Source organism: Apiospora kogelbergensis (genome assembly GCF_038363985.1).
Source record: "Apiospora kogelbergensis strain CBS 113332 chromosome Unknown utg000012l_segment0_segment0, whole genome shotgun sequence".
Classification (NCBI taxonomy): domain Eukaryota; kingdom Fungi; phylum Ascomycota; class Sordariomycetes; order Amphisphaeriales; family Apiosporaceae; genus Apiospora; species Apiospora kogelbergensis.
In genome coordinates this window covers 323704-342466 of record NW_027117429.1, presented here as the reverse complement: position 1 = coordinate 342466, position 18763 = coordinate 323704, and the positions used below count along the sequence as shown (strand labels likewise).

General features: G+C 51.4%; 4 protein-coding genes across 4 annotated transcripts; 3 read left to right on the top strand and 1 right to left on the bottom strand.

Moving 5' to 3' along the window:
* Positions 1 to 1663: 1663 nt before the first annotated feature.
* Positions 1664 to 2791, top strand: PG998_014536 (uncharacterized protein; the record flags this gene model as incomplete). Its single annotated transcript, XM_066881352.1, has 1 exon — positions 1664 to 2791. The coding sequence occupies one exon, from the start codon at positions 1664 to 1666 to the stop codon at positions 2789 to 2791; it is 1128 nt and encodes a 375-aa protein (XP_066723483.1).
* A 2618-nt stretch (positions 2792 to 5409) lies between these two features.
* On the top strand, positions 5410 to 6655 carry PG998_014535 (uncharacterized protein; the record flags this gene model as incomplete). The annotated part of the gene is made up of 3 exons (XM_066881351.1): positions 5410 to 5931; positions 5987 to 6219; positions 6277 to 6655. The coding sequence occupies 3 exons, from the start codon at positions 5410 to 5412 to the stop codon at positions 6653 to 6655; spliced, it is 1134 nt and encodes a 377-aa protein (XP_066723482.1).
* A 5735-nt stretch (positions 6656 to 12390) lies between these two features.
* PG998_014534 (uncharacterized protein) lies at positions 12391 to 12642 on the top strand (the record flags this gene model as incomplete). The annotated part of the gene is made up of 1 exon (XM_066881350.1): positions 12391 to 12642. One exon carries the CDS (start codon positions 12391 to 12393, stop codon positions 12640 to 12642), a length of 252 nt encoding a protein of 83 aa, XP_066723481.1.
* An 806-nt stretch (positions 12643 to 13448) lies between these two features.
* PG998_014533 (uncharacterized protein) lies at positions 13449 to 14693 on the bottom strand (the record flags this gene model as incomplete). The annotated part of the gene is made up of 3 exons (XM_066881349.1): positions 13449 to 14215; positions 14260 to 14430; positions 14471 to 14693. The coding sequence occupies 3 exons, from the start codon at positions 14691 to 14693 to the stop codon at positions 13449 to 13451; spliced, it is 1161 nt and encodes a 386-aa protein (XP_066723480.1).
* Positions 14694 to 18763: the final 4070 nt, after the last annotated feature.

The following is an 18763-nucleotide window of genomic DNA, read 5'->3' as shown; positions in this document are numbered from 1 at the left end:
GGTTTTCTCTGAATAGATTCCATCATCGATCAAGAAGAACTGGCGATGTGTGGTCGCGTTACTCAAGTCTGTAGCTTTGTCTTGTTTAGCATAGCGTGGACCGATCTCCAGAGGCTTTTTCCGGCCCAAGAGAGCCATCTGGCGGAACAGGTTCGCATCCAGGCTGAGCTAGGTCTTCCACTAACTCATCAACAACTGAAGGATTTCGCTGAGCGCATCATTCAGATCAATGGAGACTCCCAGCCTCTTGGGAAGAGCTGGGTATAGTCTATTATTAAGATAAATCCATCAATCAAGGCACAGAGAAGCAGAGCAATCGATTCTCAGCGCATTAATGGAGCCACAACTGATATTATCAGGCATTGGTTCAACCATCTCGCCATGCCGGAGATCAAGGTCATTAAAGCTGCCAACCGATACAATATGGACGAGACTGGTATTCTGGATGGTAGAGGTCGAATGGTCTTGTCCTTGGATCATCTGAGACCCGTCTAATCCGAAAGAAACAGCCTGGATCTCGTGCTTGGACATCCCTTCTCGCGTGTATCTCGGCAACTGGCAACGCTCTGCCTCCACTGGTGATATACAAGGGGAAGACTGTCCAGCAGCAATGGTTCCCTCTAGACCTGACCCATACAAGGCCTGGACGTTCACAGCAACATAAAATGGGTGGATCTACATCCTAAGGTCTACATCTGCCCTACCGCAGCTTAACCATTTTACGCTCCTGTAAGGATCCACGCAGCACTAATGGACGCCCAGACAGCCCCGTTCAAAACTCTGGTGAGATGCGTATCACGCGTGCCCTGCGTTTAGGCTTTATAACCGGCGTAAAGTATACCCAGCGTAGGGCATTGCCGGCGTGCGTGCCAGCTCAAAATCGACCCCTGAAACCAATCAGCGCAATTGCCATGCTTCGTAACTGGGCGCACATACTGCATATCTGTTTGGGTTGCGTAGGCGTAACCAGGGATGCTTGGGAGAAGTTGTAGGTCGAGACAGTTTGGGCTCCGCGAAATGGTTGATTGGCATTGGCGGCCGTCGCCTCAGCGCTAGTTTAAGAGGCGCTGAGTCCAAATCGGCTTCCTTGATTCAATCCCCTAGTAACGGCCAGTGTGACCCTGGAGAGGTCGAAATGCTCAGTTCCTCTTGTTCTTTTAGCGCTGAAAATATTAGATCTGTACTGTTCCGGTTCTCGTAGAGAGCCCTCATCAGTGCGACGCTTGCCATAACGTCTTTCCTAGCAATATATTATGTAGCTGCACATGGACAAAAGTGGACCCCGATTTTGGGGGGTACAGAAACAGAGGAGCAGCCATTGCGGCACCGAGTGTTGGCAGGCACGCGCTCAAGGGATATACATCACCAATCGGCTGGGTTTGCGACGAACTGTTTCCCTCACCCAGGGCGCCTCCACCAGGATCATCATTCCACCTGCGCTTCAACCTCGCAGAACGCGCCAGTCTTTTGACCAGACCAGAAGCTGCCTTGTCTAACCGACTACTCTCCGCCGACTCATCTTTTTTTCTTCTTCGGACGCGCCCGTCGGCCAGAGTACCTCATAAATCATGGCGAGCGCACGCAAGCGACCAAGGGCCGAGCAGGACGAGAGCTTGACAGAATGCCCGTTCAAGGTCAAGAGCTGTCATATTGTGTCCCAAGGATGACAAATTCAAGAGCAGAAGCTTATTGGGCGCGCTCCTGTTCGAAGCTTGGGAATGAGTTCCTGCGCCGGTTCGGTCCCAGCACCATCCAAGCTGCACATGATGGCTGTGCGTCTATCATTTCCAATCATTATGGCGGGGAACGTCAGGGGATTGCACACGTTGATAAGAAGGCCAACTTCTTGCGACACTGGCAAGGCCAGATCATTGGGGACGCGTTCTTTCCGTCTTCCAGCCTTCTTGCTACCGCTGCATACGAGTCTGGGACATTTGCGTGCGCTATAACTCTCCTAGCTTGGGGTACACCAGAACAAGCCGCAAAGCTAGCCTCTATTTCTCATCTCGCTGTCTGCGATGACTACCACAGTTTCACGGGTTCTGAATACGATGTTCGGATCAGAATGGTCGCTCTTGCGGTGGGCGCCGCTCGTTATCATGGAGGGCGGGCTGTGAACGCAATTGTTGACGGAAGCCTGCTTCAAGCTTCGGGAATTGGCATCGGCGCGTCGTTTACCTCAGTTATGGCCTGGAGAGCGGTAAGCAGCTGTACAACACCATACTCAGTCTATGTCTTTGAATTGGGCGATTTGGAAGAAGGACTGGTTGCGCCACAGATCATGATGGCAACTCATGATCTCTTCGATTGGAGGAGCGATACCGCGGCCGGCAACCACGAGAATGGCCTTTCAGCCATCTACTGGCTAGGGCAAAAGGATGTATTTCATTCCTATCTAGAGGCTCTTCTGGAGAAAGCTGTTCTACACCCAAACTCAGCCCTGCATGCCGTTGCGTCAATGACGCTGATGCATTTCACAGCAGCTCGTTACGGGTCTTATGAATACCGCGGGACTCATCAGCCGGCCTGCCTTAGGTGTGTTGAACTTCTCCGTGAAGCTACAGCAGGTGGGCAACTAGAATGGGCCCCAAGGCCACCACCCCAAAGCTTTGACCAAGGTCATCATATACGACATTTGGGCAAATTGCTGATTGATCGTTATGAAGATCATGGATTGGCGCAGCACGGGCTGAGCTGGTTTCAATATTTGGTCGTTACGGGTAGAGTTTGGCTGTTCAACCTTCTTGCAGATGGCGTCGAGGCAATTGATATTGGTACTGACTGGGCCTAAGAGGGCTTTTTGTTACTTACCCATAGAGCGTGGTTACTGTTTCTTGGCCATTGTTTTTGGCCGCGGGATTGATGTAGCTGCTTTGTTTTCTTCAGTCCGTCATCTCTTAAGACATATTTGACAGAACCAATTTTCGGTAAATTCATGAGAATTGAGCATGCATTTCCACAAGCTTTGAAATAGGATTCCCATGAACGATGTTGAAAATATCGCTTCCGGTGAGTACACCTGGAGACCTGATAGATGGATATTCTTGGGCAATGGGTCTTTGGCGACGATACACAGCTTGTAACCCAGCGCCTACTATCGCGGTTTTGGACATCATAGCCAAACTGCCACAGCCACGAGCTGGTAAGCCAGGGCACCCGCCCCCCCTCACGAGCAACCACGTTTCGCCCCACGAACGCGCCTTTTCACGGTACATCCAAGCCAGAATTCTCGTCAATTTGTCAACCACTTTCTCTCGTTATTATCAGATATCACCTTATTATGTTGGCTACCTTCCACTCTTAATAAAGATGTCTTCGTTTGATACCGAAAAAGCGTGCACAGGCTGCAATACGGGATATAAAGTCTATTAGCGGTAGGCTCCGGCTAGACTTGGAGGTGAAGGTTTTTAGAGTGATGAAACGCCACCGCTGTCGAACCATGATCCGACCATTTAGCTCACACATAGCTACTGCTGTCGGGTACTTATGAGACCAATCAAGGATATATTTCACTGTGAATAGACCTGAATGTTTTGATATTTTATTGCTTAGTTCAACCAATCGGGAAGAATACTTCCAGGAAAGAATGAGAGATCTACTGAAGTACTCGATGCGCGAAGCGTCTGACTCAGAGCCGATTGAGGGCGTGGGCTAGATTTACAGCACCCTATCTACCATTTTGCATCCACTTGTTTCATTGCTTGAAATTAAGCAACTCTGTCCTACCTGTGAATGAATGCACTTTTAGCGTGGAGGCCCTGTGGATATGGGGCTGCGGGGTACTTGGGTCAACTGTTCGCTCCACAAGCCAGTGCCAGCGCCTAGCGACCAAGCCAAAGCAAGAATCTTTACTTCACGTATCCAGCTGTCAATTCGCTGTATTACCATATGATTACGCCGTTGTTTTCAGGCTCGCGCAAGCGCCAACTGTCGGAATTCTGCTGTAGCCAAAGTACCTCTGGGTAAAGTACACCCGTTTTGTATCCTTTCCTGACCATGCTACCGAAAGCTACCCCGATATTCCAGGCTTCGTATCTCGAGGCCCAGTCTCCAGAAGTGACCAGCGCAATAAAGTACAGTACTCAACCTGCCATTTAAGGGTTGATCATCTTGTGAAGCTACCGATTTCTCGATTAAGAAGTGTTTCTTGGCAGCCAGTCTAACCATGTTGCGTCACATTTCATGCCGGCGTAGTTGTGGCCCCCGTACATACGCAACGTAGACGACCTACCGTATTACAGTATGTGCTGAAGGAGCGGCTCTCGAGGCGCTTGTACCGCTTGCCAGCGCCCATCGACATGCTGGTTGCCAGCGGACGTCTGAAAACAGACCTAGCCCATGTCCGAGTACCAAATGCTTCCAGTGCTGGGGGCGGTAGAAGTGCGCTTTCGCGGTCGTGCCTGCCGAGGATTTCGCTTGAGACGACATGGTATCAGTTGGAAGAGAGTTTGAATTATTCCACCAGTGTGAAGCCTCTCGCCCCACAAGTGCTGAAATACCACTACCCATGCTCACGACAGGAGCCCCCCGAGCGTCTCCGCCAAATATTCAAGCGTCATACGTTAGCTCAGATATTATACTTGATGCCGAAACCAAGTTCGAATCAATAACATCGGGGGCTTCCCCCGCACACTTCGATTTAGATGGCTTGAAATTCGACCATCCTCCTGGTTGGAGCTATATGGACCATATACTCCCAGACTTTTTGGGAATCCATATTACCCAGCGACATGGTGACACACGAATGGAAAATGTCACCGTGACGGACTTTTCGTAATGAGCTGAGTGTATCACTTATGCATGACCAGTAGCGCATATAGTGCTGCGCTAGTCAGGGCTAACTGATCCATCCTTCCTTGCGCCGGTGATCTCGTCTCCACCGGCGTACTGTTCCCCTCCCCATAGCTGATAGCTTTGCCTGCCGTCCCAAATTTAAATGGTGAATGGGTTTGATTGATACGGGGTATAGATCATGGGGTATGACCTGATACCACGTAGATGGAGGATATGACATACAAACAACCATTCACCCGAGGAACATATCACTGTTGTATGCATATTAGACAAGGTAATCTTTAATTGATAAAGCCCGATACCTGTCGAACCCTTGTAAGTTATACGAGAGGGTTTGATTTCGTGGATTGCCTACGCTCACTGTGATCGATAAGCGCTATATGAGCTGGCCCAAGTCAATATTTAAGGCGCTGTTCGCTAGCGAGTCGTTCTATACGACTTCTCCGCAGTGTAGGCTACAGTTTCCCCGCTTTAGTTCCAGGGTAAACCTTCCCGATGCGGATGCCATTGGCCCTATCCAGCTATATGGATTTTTAGATCTGCCCTCAAACACAGGTTTGTTTCGACACCGACGGAACTCAGCTTTTTAGAGCATACTTATCTTTCTTTGATGCTATGTCGTCGTACGAGGCGTCACCGGAGGACAGCCTCCTCCATATGGACGATTCGACCTTCAACGGACTACTAGCTATCGGCTGCCTTGCGTTGCTTTCATTTCTGTTAACGACGAGCCTGTTGGGTTTCATCACCTGGTGCATGATTTCCTGGCAAAAGTTCTACACTAGTTCTATCGCGCACAACCAATCGATCGTCCTAATTTACCAGCTCATCCTGGCCGATTGCCTTCAATCTCTGGGGTTTCTTATTTCGTTTTATTGGGCGTTGGAACGCGAAATCATCGGGCCTAGCGATGCTTGCTTCGTGCAAGGCTGGCTGATCCAGATTGGAGACGTGGCGAGCGCGTTCTTCGTCATGGCCATCGCGGTCCATACGGTGTATCAAGTGGTCTTCGCGAAGAGCCTATCCCACCGAGGTTTTTTTGCCGCTGTTTCAGCCGTTTGGGGACTTGCTCTTCTCCTTACCTCTCTTGTGCCTGTCGTCGGAGGGCGTTATATCTTTGAGCGTGCTGGCGTCTGGGTGAGGACCTCATGCCCCCTTCAAAATCTTCAAGGTTATAGCTGACCATTCCTAGTGTTGGATCAAATCGGACTACGATGAGCTACGACTTCTGTTGCATTATCTCTGGATTTTCATCATAGAGTTCGGCTCGATCGCGGTGTACATTGTTGGCTTCTGGCATTTGTTAAGAGCGAGAAAGCCCGGAGGCCGTCTTCGAAGCAATGCAAGCATTGAAAGCTTGAACAAAGCTAGTAGGGTGATGCTGGCCTACGCTCTGGTCTATACCGTGTTGACGCTACCTCTGGCGTGAGTCAACACCCCTTTGCTATCGCGGAAACGAGTCGCTGACCACTCATTATACAGAGCTGGACGAATGGCCAGCATGTCGAACCGCAAACCCCCGGACAGCTACTACTTCTTTGCCGGCTGCCTCTTCACTTCGTCCGGTTGGGTCGACACGATCCTATATGCGGTCACCCGGAGATCGTTGCTGTTCAAGGAAATACAAGGTCCGCGCCCGCCCCAACACTCACTTTCCGACCAGATCCGGTCTCAAAGGGCCTGGTTTACGAGACAGGATAGTACCGAAGACATCTTGGGCGAAGTCGCGAGTGGGTTGTCATGCATCAAACTGGAGACGACGGTAAAAGTCGACGTCGAGTCCCCAATCAGCTCAGTGGCACCAAGCCATGAATACAGTGTCTCGGCAAAGCGACATACTATGCGAGACAACATAGTATGATGGATCTTTTTTTGAATCAAGTTTATTGTCCGTATGGATCTATTGCCGGGAAGCCCATGGGAGAGCTGCGAAAGTCGCGAGGAGTAGTCGGAGTATAATTCCTTGCGGCTTGGGGACGGCATCGATGCCGGCGTGTTGTGCCACGCCGAGGCGAAAAAGCTGCATCGGCAAATATGCCTGTATCTAGTGACGATCAATCATCGGGTCGATCATCGTGTTGCGGTGTATGGCACTGTACGAGTAGAACACTAACGAAGCGGCTTGGAGCTTCACCCTCGGCAGCTGCTCGACTGTTCATCATCCGGGCTGCCATTGTTGTTATTTCGTCACTATGTTGGAGGCAAGAGAATGGAAGTTGCATTAGAGTTAATTGGGCCGGCTCCAGCTCTGACCGACCCATTTGGGTGCGGGGCAACTGGTCTTGCCGGCAGGGCTATCTTATGGGTCGCGACAAGTCTCACTAGCAAGCAATGGTCGGGGTAAATGGAGCATAGAGAAGCCTCGTGCCCATGGCCACCAGTCAGTCCATGCAGGCGCTCGGACACCTCTGAAAGCAAACGGCAAGAAATCGGCTGTCAAGGTGCATTAGTTAGGAATCAGAACGAGCCAACATCAGAGCCAGTCTCCCCCAGTCCGTTCAGCCAACCATTTGTCTACTTGCCGTCACTATGCCAGAACAGCCGAGCGAAATGGGTAGGACGCTATGCGACATCTTCGAAGGGCGCTAGTAGAGGGATAGCAGAGTAAAATGCGAACTCCGGCGTAGCTGGCGCCTTGCGGCTTGAACAGACTCCTGCTTGCAGCTTGTCTGACTCCCGCCTGTGTTGTCCAAGAGCTTGAACTGACTCCTGTCGGGCTGGTTGATGGTCTTTTTGCTCGGTCTCCCTCACGCGGTCGAGTCATCTCCTGCGGAGTGGTATCGGGCTGGCTCTGGCGTCCGCAGTTCGAGTCATCTCCTGCCCGCCTTGGCCACCCGGGTTTTCCTCCTACATTCGAGCATCTCATGTACAGAGGTTTTTCCCCTGCACCTGCTAGTGGCAGTGCGGCCAGCGAAGCCGGCCTCTGCGCCTGTACGTGGTGCTGGCTACGAACCTGTTGGCGCGGATCGGGCAGTCCCGACCCCGTGAGCAGAGCCAATGCAGAGACGCGAATAGAATAGATGAATATAATGTATTGGTGCATACTTACGTACATACATGGCACTTTACCCTTTCCCTCGCCGTGCTTCTTGAATGGCAAATCGTCGCCGCCGCCCGTAGTTTTCCATGACCCTGCGCCCTGATTCCGCGCTCGTGCGGTCACTCGCTCTCGTATTGTAGCACGGACTGCATAGATCCATGTGGTTTGGCAACACGTACTCGTCAAGGCGTACTGCGGTGGACATGCCGCCGCCGGAACCGCTCGTGCTCGTTCGCCAGTGCAATGTCTGCCCGTGTTCATCTGGGGTGGAAACGACTGCGCTCGGCTCTGAGCAGGCCGAAAAGTCGTATTGACGCACACCAGAATGGAAGTCCACCAGAATGGACGTTCGCCAGAATGGACGCACCCTAGAACTGGTCCACGACGATGCGAGACCTTGCTGCTTCGCCTCTCCGGGGGTATGAACATCCTCACGCGCTCTTTCCAGTCCTTGGTCACAATGTCGCCCATGCAATTCTGCAGACATCTAGACTGGCTCGGGAACGGGTCGATCAGTGGCGCGCCGAAGCCATCCAGCGTCTAAATCGGCGACCCAGAACCAGCACCGAAAGGGCTGTTCACGCGCGGGGGCGGAAGCGGTACTGGAGCCGCTCGGGTGTGGGAAGCAGTGCTAATCCAGAACCGGATCCCAGCCCCGGTCCATCTCGTTCTGCTGATCTGGCGCTCGACTGAGGACCATAGGATGGAATGCCTCTGAGTCAGAATCCACGCCAGAACACGGTGGTACGTCCCACGCGTAGAGTCCGGACTGACGGCAGCTGCAGATGAGCCGCTTGCTCACGAATAGGCCAAAGATCCGAAATCACACGCTGTCGGCCGCTTTCGGTGCAGGCTCACTTCGACCCTCCGCCACGTCTGCTCCGAGTCGGATGCTGCTAATCGGCTCTTGCACGGCTATGCTTCACAAGTCGTACTTTGTCCAGAACGTCGCCTCTGCCCATACGTGTAGGTTATGGATTAGTACTTCCCAACTGGAAAGCCCAACTCCGCGCCTGACAGCCCAGCCACTAAACCGTGCTGGGCTCGCATCTATGCTTGCTGCTTCGTTACAGCACCGCACGAATCGGGCCACAGAAATACTAGTTTTGGGGCCAAGGCTCTCAGTGAGTTGCATATTCCATTATCCTTCGCCCACCTTGCTCTCCTTCACCTGTAACTTCCTCTATTCATCCGTCACTTCCATCCACGCCGACATGCTCCCTTCGCAGCGATACGGTGCACAGCGTCCGCGCCACCCACGGCAGGCCCGACCATCAGCAAGCCATGCCACCACGGCGCCCGCGCCTGCACCCGCTCCTGCCCCTGCGCCCAAGACTGTCGCTCCTTCTGCCACGCAGCTCCAGCCTCCGAACCAACAACCACTGTCCTTTCCAGACGTTCCCAACTTCTTCGACGATGAAGAAGGCTACGACTCGGGCCCCTTCAGCTTCCCGCCACCGTAGGTCCCTCCACATCCAGTCCGCGCGTTGTACTGAAAACGAAGAAGGTCGGGCGACACCCAGGAACTGCTGCACAAGGTGAATGAGCTGCTGGAAAAGTTCAACGCCGTCCAGTCCGAGCTAGCCCTCCACAACGAAAAGTAAGCCTATCCCCGCCCTCGTACGGCCGAGCTCTCCTACTCACGCACGCCCACGTCTCGCCAGATTCACGACTTTGTAGGTCTCCACCGCCGTCGCAACGATGCGCTTATCTGACCACAGTGCCCGGACAGCACACAGAAGGTCGAACAGCTGTACGTCACCGTGTGTTCAGTCTGGCGCAGATCGTCAACTGACATCGAATACAGGCTCCTGCAGCAAATCCAAAGGCTCACGGGATGGTTGTCGCAGGCGAAAGCCCTGTTGGAGCGATTCGTCCCCGTGGCCGACGCCGACCCCTTGGGCGACACCTTTTTCGATCAGGTGTAAGGCTTCGCAAGAGGATATTGTATGTCGGAGTGGGTTAGGCCATTCGCAGACACGACGGCCGATGGCGCGGAATCGTGTTGCCTCACTGGCCCCGTACCTGCCGACCGCCGGTGCTCCATTCCTCTGCCTCTGCCAATGCACTGGCCTTTTGTAGCCTCGTCGGCTCTTTTCGCTATGGATCATGCAATCCTGCTCGGCTGTCGGTTGGAGAATCGTCGGTGGGGTGCGTCTATCGCACGATGTATGCAGGTCGGTCTGGCCATGTCTATCACGCTGGTCCCGTGGGGACTGGGTCTCGCTGGCCTAAGGAGTCATTGTGTGCCGGCGTGCTTCGGGGTTCTTTGAGCATTCGAAGCAGTGAATAACAACCGTGTCGCTAACCGTGTTGCTGTGCTGTCGTCTCTCTTGCAACACATAAGCGACGGTCACCTCAACTGATATTCTTGGTAGTAACTGTCGTCATGCTGCCGTGCTCCAGTCGCCAGCTTATCCCCGCTCCTGTTGTGCTCGCCGCCATGCTGTGTCGAATTTCGACTCATATTGTCGGTCACCGGTCATCGGCGTACGTTACGCGGCGCGTTGCCTTTTCGTGCCTACTCAATTACGTCGTTATGTCGGATAAGAAGTTGATCATGGCATGTGTCGCCGTTTCGAGCCTGCTTGCAATCGAACTAGTAGCCCGCCCCACGTAGCACAGCCGCTTCGCCCTGTGGCTGACGAGACCAGCCACCCCCTTAACCCGCTTCTTTCACCTCTTCAATATTCATACTCTTTTTGCACGTGAGCCGAACAATAGCTTCGATGCAATGGTCAATCACGACAGTCAACCTTGAATACAGGTAGTAAACCTTCATTTTCTATATTCTACCAGAAATTTTGCCGCCAAGCCGTGAGGTTTCTCTCCTGTACGCAAAATATTTCCCATGCGTACCTCGACCGTTTGTCCTCTCCATAGAAGGCTAGACTAGCCTCTCGATACTGTTGTCGGGCGGCAAAGACGACATTTCAAGCGACTGCTTCATAGAGGCAGCAGCGTCACTGTCCGCAGAGTTCGCTCTATCGCTGATGATGTCCTCGGGCCGTCGTACACTACACTCCGCGCCATCTCCCAAAAGTGCGGGATTCATCGTACGGGGCCATGGCGGACAGAGGTCGGATAGGTCGCCCATATCGTACGTGTTTGGAAAACCTGCAGACTCGAACGGTTCATCGTGCCTTTTATTCAATAAATCCCCCCAAAAAAGAAGTATAGGACTACAGTATGTGCGGACATCTCTTGAACTGGACGATCTCCATGATAAAGGAAAGCTCTTGATCGTTGGTGATTCCCCATGATGCGTCCTTCGAATAAGTGAGACAGCCGCCGGCGGGTGCCCTCCAATGCCAGCGCAGTACGGGGCTAAAGTTGAATGCAGCTTAGTGTGTCCAGCACCGTCTCCAGCTCTTCTTTCTGCCCTAAACCAACAACAATACAATTCAAGTCCAATACTGGATGCAGTTCCTGACCGCCATATCTGGCGGTTTGCTGCTTTTGGGGCAATCTGTGACTCATTTTATTCGAGTCTGACAATGGACCTCCCTGCCCCCGCCAAATTGGTTTCGCCACCGTCTTTGGCAAGACTGGTGCTGTCTTCCCTAGTGCAAAACCGCGAAAACGGATGATGAGTTTGATTCGTATCCATACGATTCGTTCGACGACGATGGTGGTGCTGCGTTTGGCTCGGCTAGCCTATCTCCTCAGGCTGTAGTCGATACTCAGCAGAGCTAGCGAGCGTCGCTTGCACCTTCGGAGGGTTTCGTGTCGGGAGAATCGCTCCAGTGCGCTGGCCGCAAGCAGTTGAGCATCGAGCGAGCAACGCTTCCCTTGCTGCAGCTTGCTGATTGGGAAGAGGACGAAGCCTACGATGACGAGCCACTTCGCTGCATTCATTAATCGATTGAGTCCAAGGTAATGTACAACAATAGAGTTCTTTTGAAGGACACAGAGCCCGACCTTGTGCTGGCGCCGGGCGCCTACTGCAGGAGTTCAACGCAGTTCTATTGCAGTACAGTACCGCGACGACTACTATACTGGCCTTATATATAGATTGGACAAATTTCTATGTCAAACTGAAAGTACTGTGTCATCAGCTGCTTGAGTTTCTTTTCCCAGTTGATTTCTAACCCCGTACAACAGAGCGAGGTAGTTAAGCAGTAGGGCAAAAAGTGATGATGCGCTTCGGAAATGTATTTCCGCGCCAAAACAGGCAGACACTTAACTTCCGCTCAAACCGAGTCCGACACTCGAGCCTTGGTCATGTACGAGGACCTATAGAATCTGTGCAGCGCAGCTTCCAAGCAGCATCCGACTGCAGTTGTTGGCCCTAATTATGTACATAGCCACAATAATACGGATAAATAGGAGGGTGCAAGCTATAAAGGCGGCAATGTCCCACGGGCTTGAACAGTTCCCCTCTTTCTTCTCTCACATCTGTTGCCCACAAACACGACTACGAGTCTTACCAGCGACCACGGAGGCCCGGCTCGCCGAACTGCTGAAGCAGTTTAGTCAAGGCGCGAAGACTGACAAGTTTACGGAGACCCGGCTGGCGGATCTACAGACAACTTGACCAAGCGACTACGCCGCCAATGCTACAGCTACCATCGCCCCCGCCACCAGTACCCCCTACTTCTTCGGTCCACAACCGTCTGGACCCGGGCTCTTTATCGAGTCTGGACGCCGGCATGTTTCTTGACACGATGTATTACGAGATGGTGAAGCTCCGCATGGCCATGCGGACTCGGATCCGGGCTATGGATTCCCAAGGGGCGACGGATGAAGACGACTCCAAGCTTGCCGTCTCGGATACCCGCTTTCCCCCAAGCAATATATGCCCTTAATTCGTAATCCTCTTCCCTTATGGGTTCATTCATGAGCGCGCTACTGCCCCATGCTAAGCCGTGAATTATCCAGGTAGTACTTGACACACCTCTCCTACATTATAGTGCCAATTGGATCCCCCGGGCGCTGCCGGGGTATATATATAAGCAGTTGTATTTCCAGTCAGCTTGTTCTATTTCGCAATCATGCCGCGTTGATCCCAGGTAAAGTGAGCGGGTTCTTATTTGAACGAGCCTACGCATGCTACTTGACGGTGTCTGGGTATTATTACCCGCCAACCAACTCAAAAACGGATGGGTGAATTGGCACGGCTACACCGACGGGACAGGTAAATGAAGTCTCGTACCTTGGGATAAAGTTGTATTGGCAGCCAAATGAATCGTATGGTGCTGTTGAAGCCTCGGAGTCACTGATATACAATCAGGCGAATTATGCACTAATAGACTGAAGAAGCCGCCGCCACTTCCCTTTCTAGAAACGTATTCAACTGTATTGGATAGTTTCTATGAATACATGACCATTACCATCTAGGAACTGTTCTGCTCGTTATTGGTGACAGGTCGTTTTGTACACATTTATCCACTACCATCTGGGATTAATTTAATCAAACGAGAAAAGAATTTGTACTGAAGTAAAACTAGAAGGTAGGAATGAAAAGGGAAATAATGAATGTGAGAAGAAAGCCTCCCGGTTGCGTCCAGCACCAGACAATGCACCGGGAATAATCTTCAAGGGGGGTCGTGGCTCCGTGCATAGTGAAATTAATATAAAACAACGCCTAGTGACGTATGGTGCGTCTCCTAACTTACTGAGAAGGAGGCGGGCCGGAGGGGGCAGTTCCATTAGCAGGTCTGGTCCCGTTGCCACCCCCCATGCCACTACCCGCATTGCTGTTCTCGACTCCGCCCTCGGCGTAGAGGAACGCGGCGGGCGTGACAGACTGCGAGTACGTCACATTGATGCCGAATGCGAGCCATGCAAAAACGCCCTCGGAGACGGTCTCGCCGAGCAGGGTATACTCGTGCATGGGGTCGGCGCCCTCCGTCGCGGCCTCCTCACTCAAGATCGAGTCGTCAGCGTTGGTCGTGAGCTCTTGCGTATTAACATTATAGGGGGCCGTGGCCTCGACAGCCGCAATGAGGTTCTGATCGAAGAAGCCCTGGCCGACGTGGCTGGCCGTTGCGTTGTTGCCGAGAGTACCGTTGCAATACTGCTTGGCGTTGGTGTGCACCAGCAGGTGGATGTGGGTGGCGCGCGACGTGTAGTGGCCCGGGAATAGCGTCTCGAACTGGGCGACGCCGTCCTTATCCGTCTTCTGGATGCCGCGGAGGAAGGTCTTGTCCAGATTGCTGGTGTCGGAGGAATCGCCGTTGCCGTTCGCCACGACGCCCGAGTACACGCCAGTTGAGTTGCAGTGCCACATTTCCAGGTAGACATTGGGGACCGGCTCGCAAGTGTCAACGTCGATGACCTGGTAGTCAACGATCATGTTGACACCCTCCTGCTTGTCGATGACGTTGCGGCGGACATACTCGCCACCAACATCTATTAGCTGCGTCAGCGCCATGCACACTGAGTTAATCGGGAAGAAAGGGCTTTGCTTATACGGCACTTACAATACGGTCCTTGGGTGACCTCGGGCGTCAATACGCAAGAGTTGTTACCGCTGAAGATGGTGGTCGCATCTGTGTTCAGAGTGTAACCCAGGTCGGTAGAGTTGTGCGAAGTTGCGAGCACGGTTGCAGCGTCCCGCTTTTTGAGGCCTCCTAAAAACACGGTCTTGTCAGCTGGGCGCGGTTTTTTGCGATCGGGTTTGTCCTCACTTACTCTTGGCTCTGGTCCTGTCGACCAACGCGGCTCTGCGGGCAGCGTTGTGCTGAAGCGTGCCGCGTGCTGTGAGCTTGCTGGTGCAATGGCTCAGATCGGCCCGCTTGACGGTGCCTAGGAACTGACGGCGCTCAGCGATCTCTTCTGAGAGGTCATGGCCTGGGTGGGCCAGAACTACTGGGGCAAAGGTCAGGCTGGCGAGAGCGAACGTAGTGAAATGCATTTTGGCTGTAGTTAACGTCAACCAAATCCAGGAGGATCCAAGTGAATTGAGGAAAAGCGAAAGTGGTGATAGTGGTGGGAAGACTCAGGAGATGGCCGGATTCCTTGGAGGGCAAGTGTCATGTAGATCCGTTATATATACACTGTTAGTTGCAGACATACTCAATAGATACTAGCATGGAGTCTGACCCCATGTTCCTGGATCGTATAGCCACAGATTCCCAGGGGCTGGTGGTGCTGAAGGGAAACTGCGGCGCGAGCAGCGGAAGGAAGATTACGTACAATTTCGAGGCTTCGTCGACTATTAACCTCGGCCGTCTCCACCAGTTCGGCTTTTAAGGTGGAGTTGACGAGTAGTTCAAAATGCTTAGCCATTAGCCATTACGTCCCTGCGTACGTAATCCAATAGAATTTTAACCGCCAAGACACTACCATGCTCATAGAACTGAAGAGATAAGACGGGCCCGTTATATCTACTCCTCTTATCTTAGATGTAGATTAGCATCCGCTCAGTTCCCAATCAAGAACTGCGCATTTGTAAGACCTAGTATAAGGTGACGACGCATATGACGGAAGTGCACGCCAGTAGAATCAAGTGGTTTGCCGGAGCGTTGCACGGTGAAGACAGCCCATGGTATTGGTTCAGTACTTTTGACAAGCATATGCGCCCATGTGGTAGCTTTAAATGTACATTGTCCTTACCCTTCCACCGCCCTGGGCTCTTGTCCACTTGTTGTGGCAGTGTTTTAGGCCCGCTTGCTACGGACTACAGGGCCAGGAACGTACAAAAATCAATTTCGTACCTTGTGGCTGAGTAGTTGGCGGTATGATAACCTTCTACACTATCTTAATGCGAATTCCTGTACTCGTATTTCCGTCTAACGACCATAAGCTACCTATTGCTTCAAAGGCAGGTATGACCAATTCAGACTAGCGACACGAGATAAAACACTCTGTCATAATTCCTGGCCTCTCTCATGATCCCGATACATAAATGAACAAAATCACAAAGCCGGCAGACTGTCTTTCAAAACTGCCCGGGGTAGGAGCTATCTTTGCACCCCTGAAACATGGCCGCTTTCTGCTGATGCGTCGACTTGCGAGATTTTAGCGCCCGAGGCCCAATGCAGAGTCCATGCTAAAAAAGAGACGTACTTGGCAAGGGAGACATTGCGCAGAGGAATGGTCTACGAGCTGGTTCAGCCATTCTCGACTCAAGAACGAATGATGACTTCACGGGCAAGCTTGTAATATTAGCATGCATAGGTTGTGGCAAAATTATATTTTCCAGCCTACAAGGGCAAGCCATGCTTCCTATGAAAGTATGTTAGTAAAGATCGTGAGACTTAGGACCGATTCAAAAGACGTACGTCTTCTGATGCCGTGGAAGGATTCTGAGTCGTTGCATGGACCCTCTTTTCAAAATCTGGGTTCACTTTACTTTATACAGTCTGACGTCAAAAGAACGCAAAAATAAGATATGTAAGCATTTAACTTAATTGGAGTAAAGAAATCAGCCGTTCTGTTGTACTTTTTGTTGATGGCCTCGTCGGTAGAAGGCAGTCGAAATAGTATGGATCTTACTTAGGAGCATACGACTTGGGACGAAAAGTTTCAACTTTTGTCTTCCTTGGCGTGCTCAGCGTATCTTGATGCACTGGGAAGATGCACTGGGAAGATAGACGCGTCTAGCCAGTGTGTGTGGGCTGCACTACGGCACGTGTGGGGCACCCATCACTGTAGGAGCCCATATATAAGTAGTTGGAGTTAACACGCTAATACGCGATACCTGTGGAGACAAGAACCCTCTATTGGAAGCATTACTCCATAGCGGAAAGGGAATGCCCAGTAGGAGAGGCTGTTAGATGGAAGGTATCGGTACCTTGGAGGCCGATGATCCGACCAGGACCCACTAAGGGAAATATGTACTGGGACAACCGCGTCGTACCGCAGACAGAGAGTTCAACCAGATACAACCAATCACGCGTCTGACAGAGGCCAACCTTGGGCATGCGTAAGGCAAATCCCAAGACTGTGGGACGAATGCATCGCATCCATATAGCGTGGTTTTGAATATAAGAAAAAGCCATTAGCCAGTGGCATCCGCTCAAAGTAAGTTGTATATCGAATGGGACCGGCAGGCGGTGGACAAAAAAAGCTTACCGCAAAATATAACAGTATCTTTAAGATATAATAAATCGAAAAAATATTAAAAGAATTTGTTTTAATATTGAAGTAAAGCTCTATATTCTAATAACTTTTAGAAGATTTAAATCTTAATCGGTTGGGTTTGAAACGTGAGCTGCATAAGAGATAATAGTCGATGGTACTTCAGTGAGTCTTATGGACTGGCGAGTGATAAAGGAATATTGCCTGTAAAATTCAAGTGGAAAGATGTCCCAACAACACGGGACAGACTAGAGACAGTGCTCTACTTATACTCGGCGGGTGACTATGTGGCTTAGAGAACGGCGTCCTGCGGGGCGGGGAATGATGCAGGCTGACGAGAAGTATGTCCCTATTTCTTGTTTTATAGCTTGCGAAAGAGATCCCAGAACCCTGTGTCATCTAAAAACTCGTAACTACCTTTACTGTACTTATGCCATCCCATTTTCAGCTTGCTCCAGCGAAGAATCGTCTCGCCATCAACCTAGATAATCTCCTGCTCTTTTCCCTTTAACGTACGTCACCCCATAATTGACCCCCTGTCAACCTCCACCACGATTCACCGCCATTTTGATTCAAAAGAGGATTTCTCACCCAATTCTGATCCGAATCACCTCATTCTTTCAAATATATACCTATTGTCCAATGGTACGTTCATATACTGAAGACGACATCTTTGCCGCCATAAAAGATGTGGCAAGCGGTAAGTCTATTCATAAGGCTGCCCTCCATTGGGGTATTCCACGGTCTACCCTTATTAGTCGACTTCACGGCCGAGAATCAAAATCTACCTATCAGAAGCTTTCTCCAGTTCAAGAGAAACATCTGGTAGACTGGATTTTAGCCCAAGAAGCCCTTGGCGTCGCACCAACGCATACGCAAATCAAGGAACTGGCTCAGCGCGTTTTGACCCTTCATGGCAATCCTATGCCCTTAGGTAAAAACTGGATAGAGTCATTCCTTCGACGCCACCCAGCCTTAAAGACAAAGAGGCAACGCCGTATCGACTCCCAGCGCATCAGTGGGGCATCAACTGAGGTAATCAAGTCTTGGTTTTTAACCAAATTACGTATACCTCAAATACATGCTATTAAACCTGAGAACAGGCATAATATGGACGAGCACGGTATCCTAGAAGGCCAGGGAGGCAATGGCCTTGTAGTAGGCAGTTCGGAACTGCGTTCTATTCAACAAAAACAGCCTGGCTCAAGGTGCTGGACGACCATATTGGAATGTATATAGGCACTCGGCAGGGCCATCCCTTCTTTGGTGATTTACAAGGGCAAATCGGTCCAAGAGCAATGGTTCCCCCAAGAACTCGACGAATTCAAAGGATGGGAGTTTGATGCAAGTAATAAAGGCTGAACGAATGACGAGGTCGCCGTCAAATGGCTCGAAGATGTCTTTATACCGGAAACCGCCCCGAACGACCCGAAGGATGCCCGTTTACTTATTCTGGATGGACATGGCAGTCATACAACCGACAATTTCATGTCCCTGTGCTACCAGAATAACATCTACTTGTTATTTTTACCCCCTCATTCATCACACGTTCTTCAACCCCTCGATGTTGGGGTCTTTGCCCCTATGAAGGCGTATTACCGGAAGGAGATCGGTTTCCTGACCTTATTAACGGACTCAGCCCCTATCGGCAAACGGAACTTCCTTATATGCTATGCTAGAGCCCGTAAAAAGGCTTTATCGGCCCAGAATATCAAGGGTGGTTGGCGTGGTAGTGGTCTTTGGTCCGTATGTGTTGCCAAGCCACTTACCAGCCCTCTTTTACTCGAAAATAGCAACCGAAAGCGACCAGAAGAGACAACACAGGTCTCAGCTAGTCAAGATAAGGCCCTCACACCTACCCAGACTCCTTTGGCTAATAGTGTATTATGGTCGACACCAAAA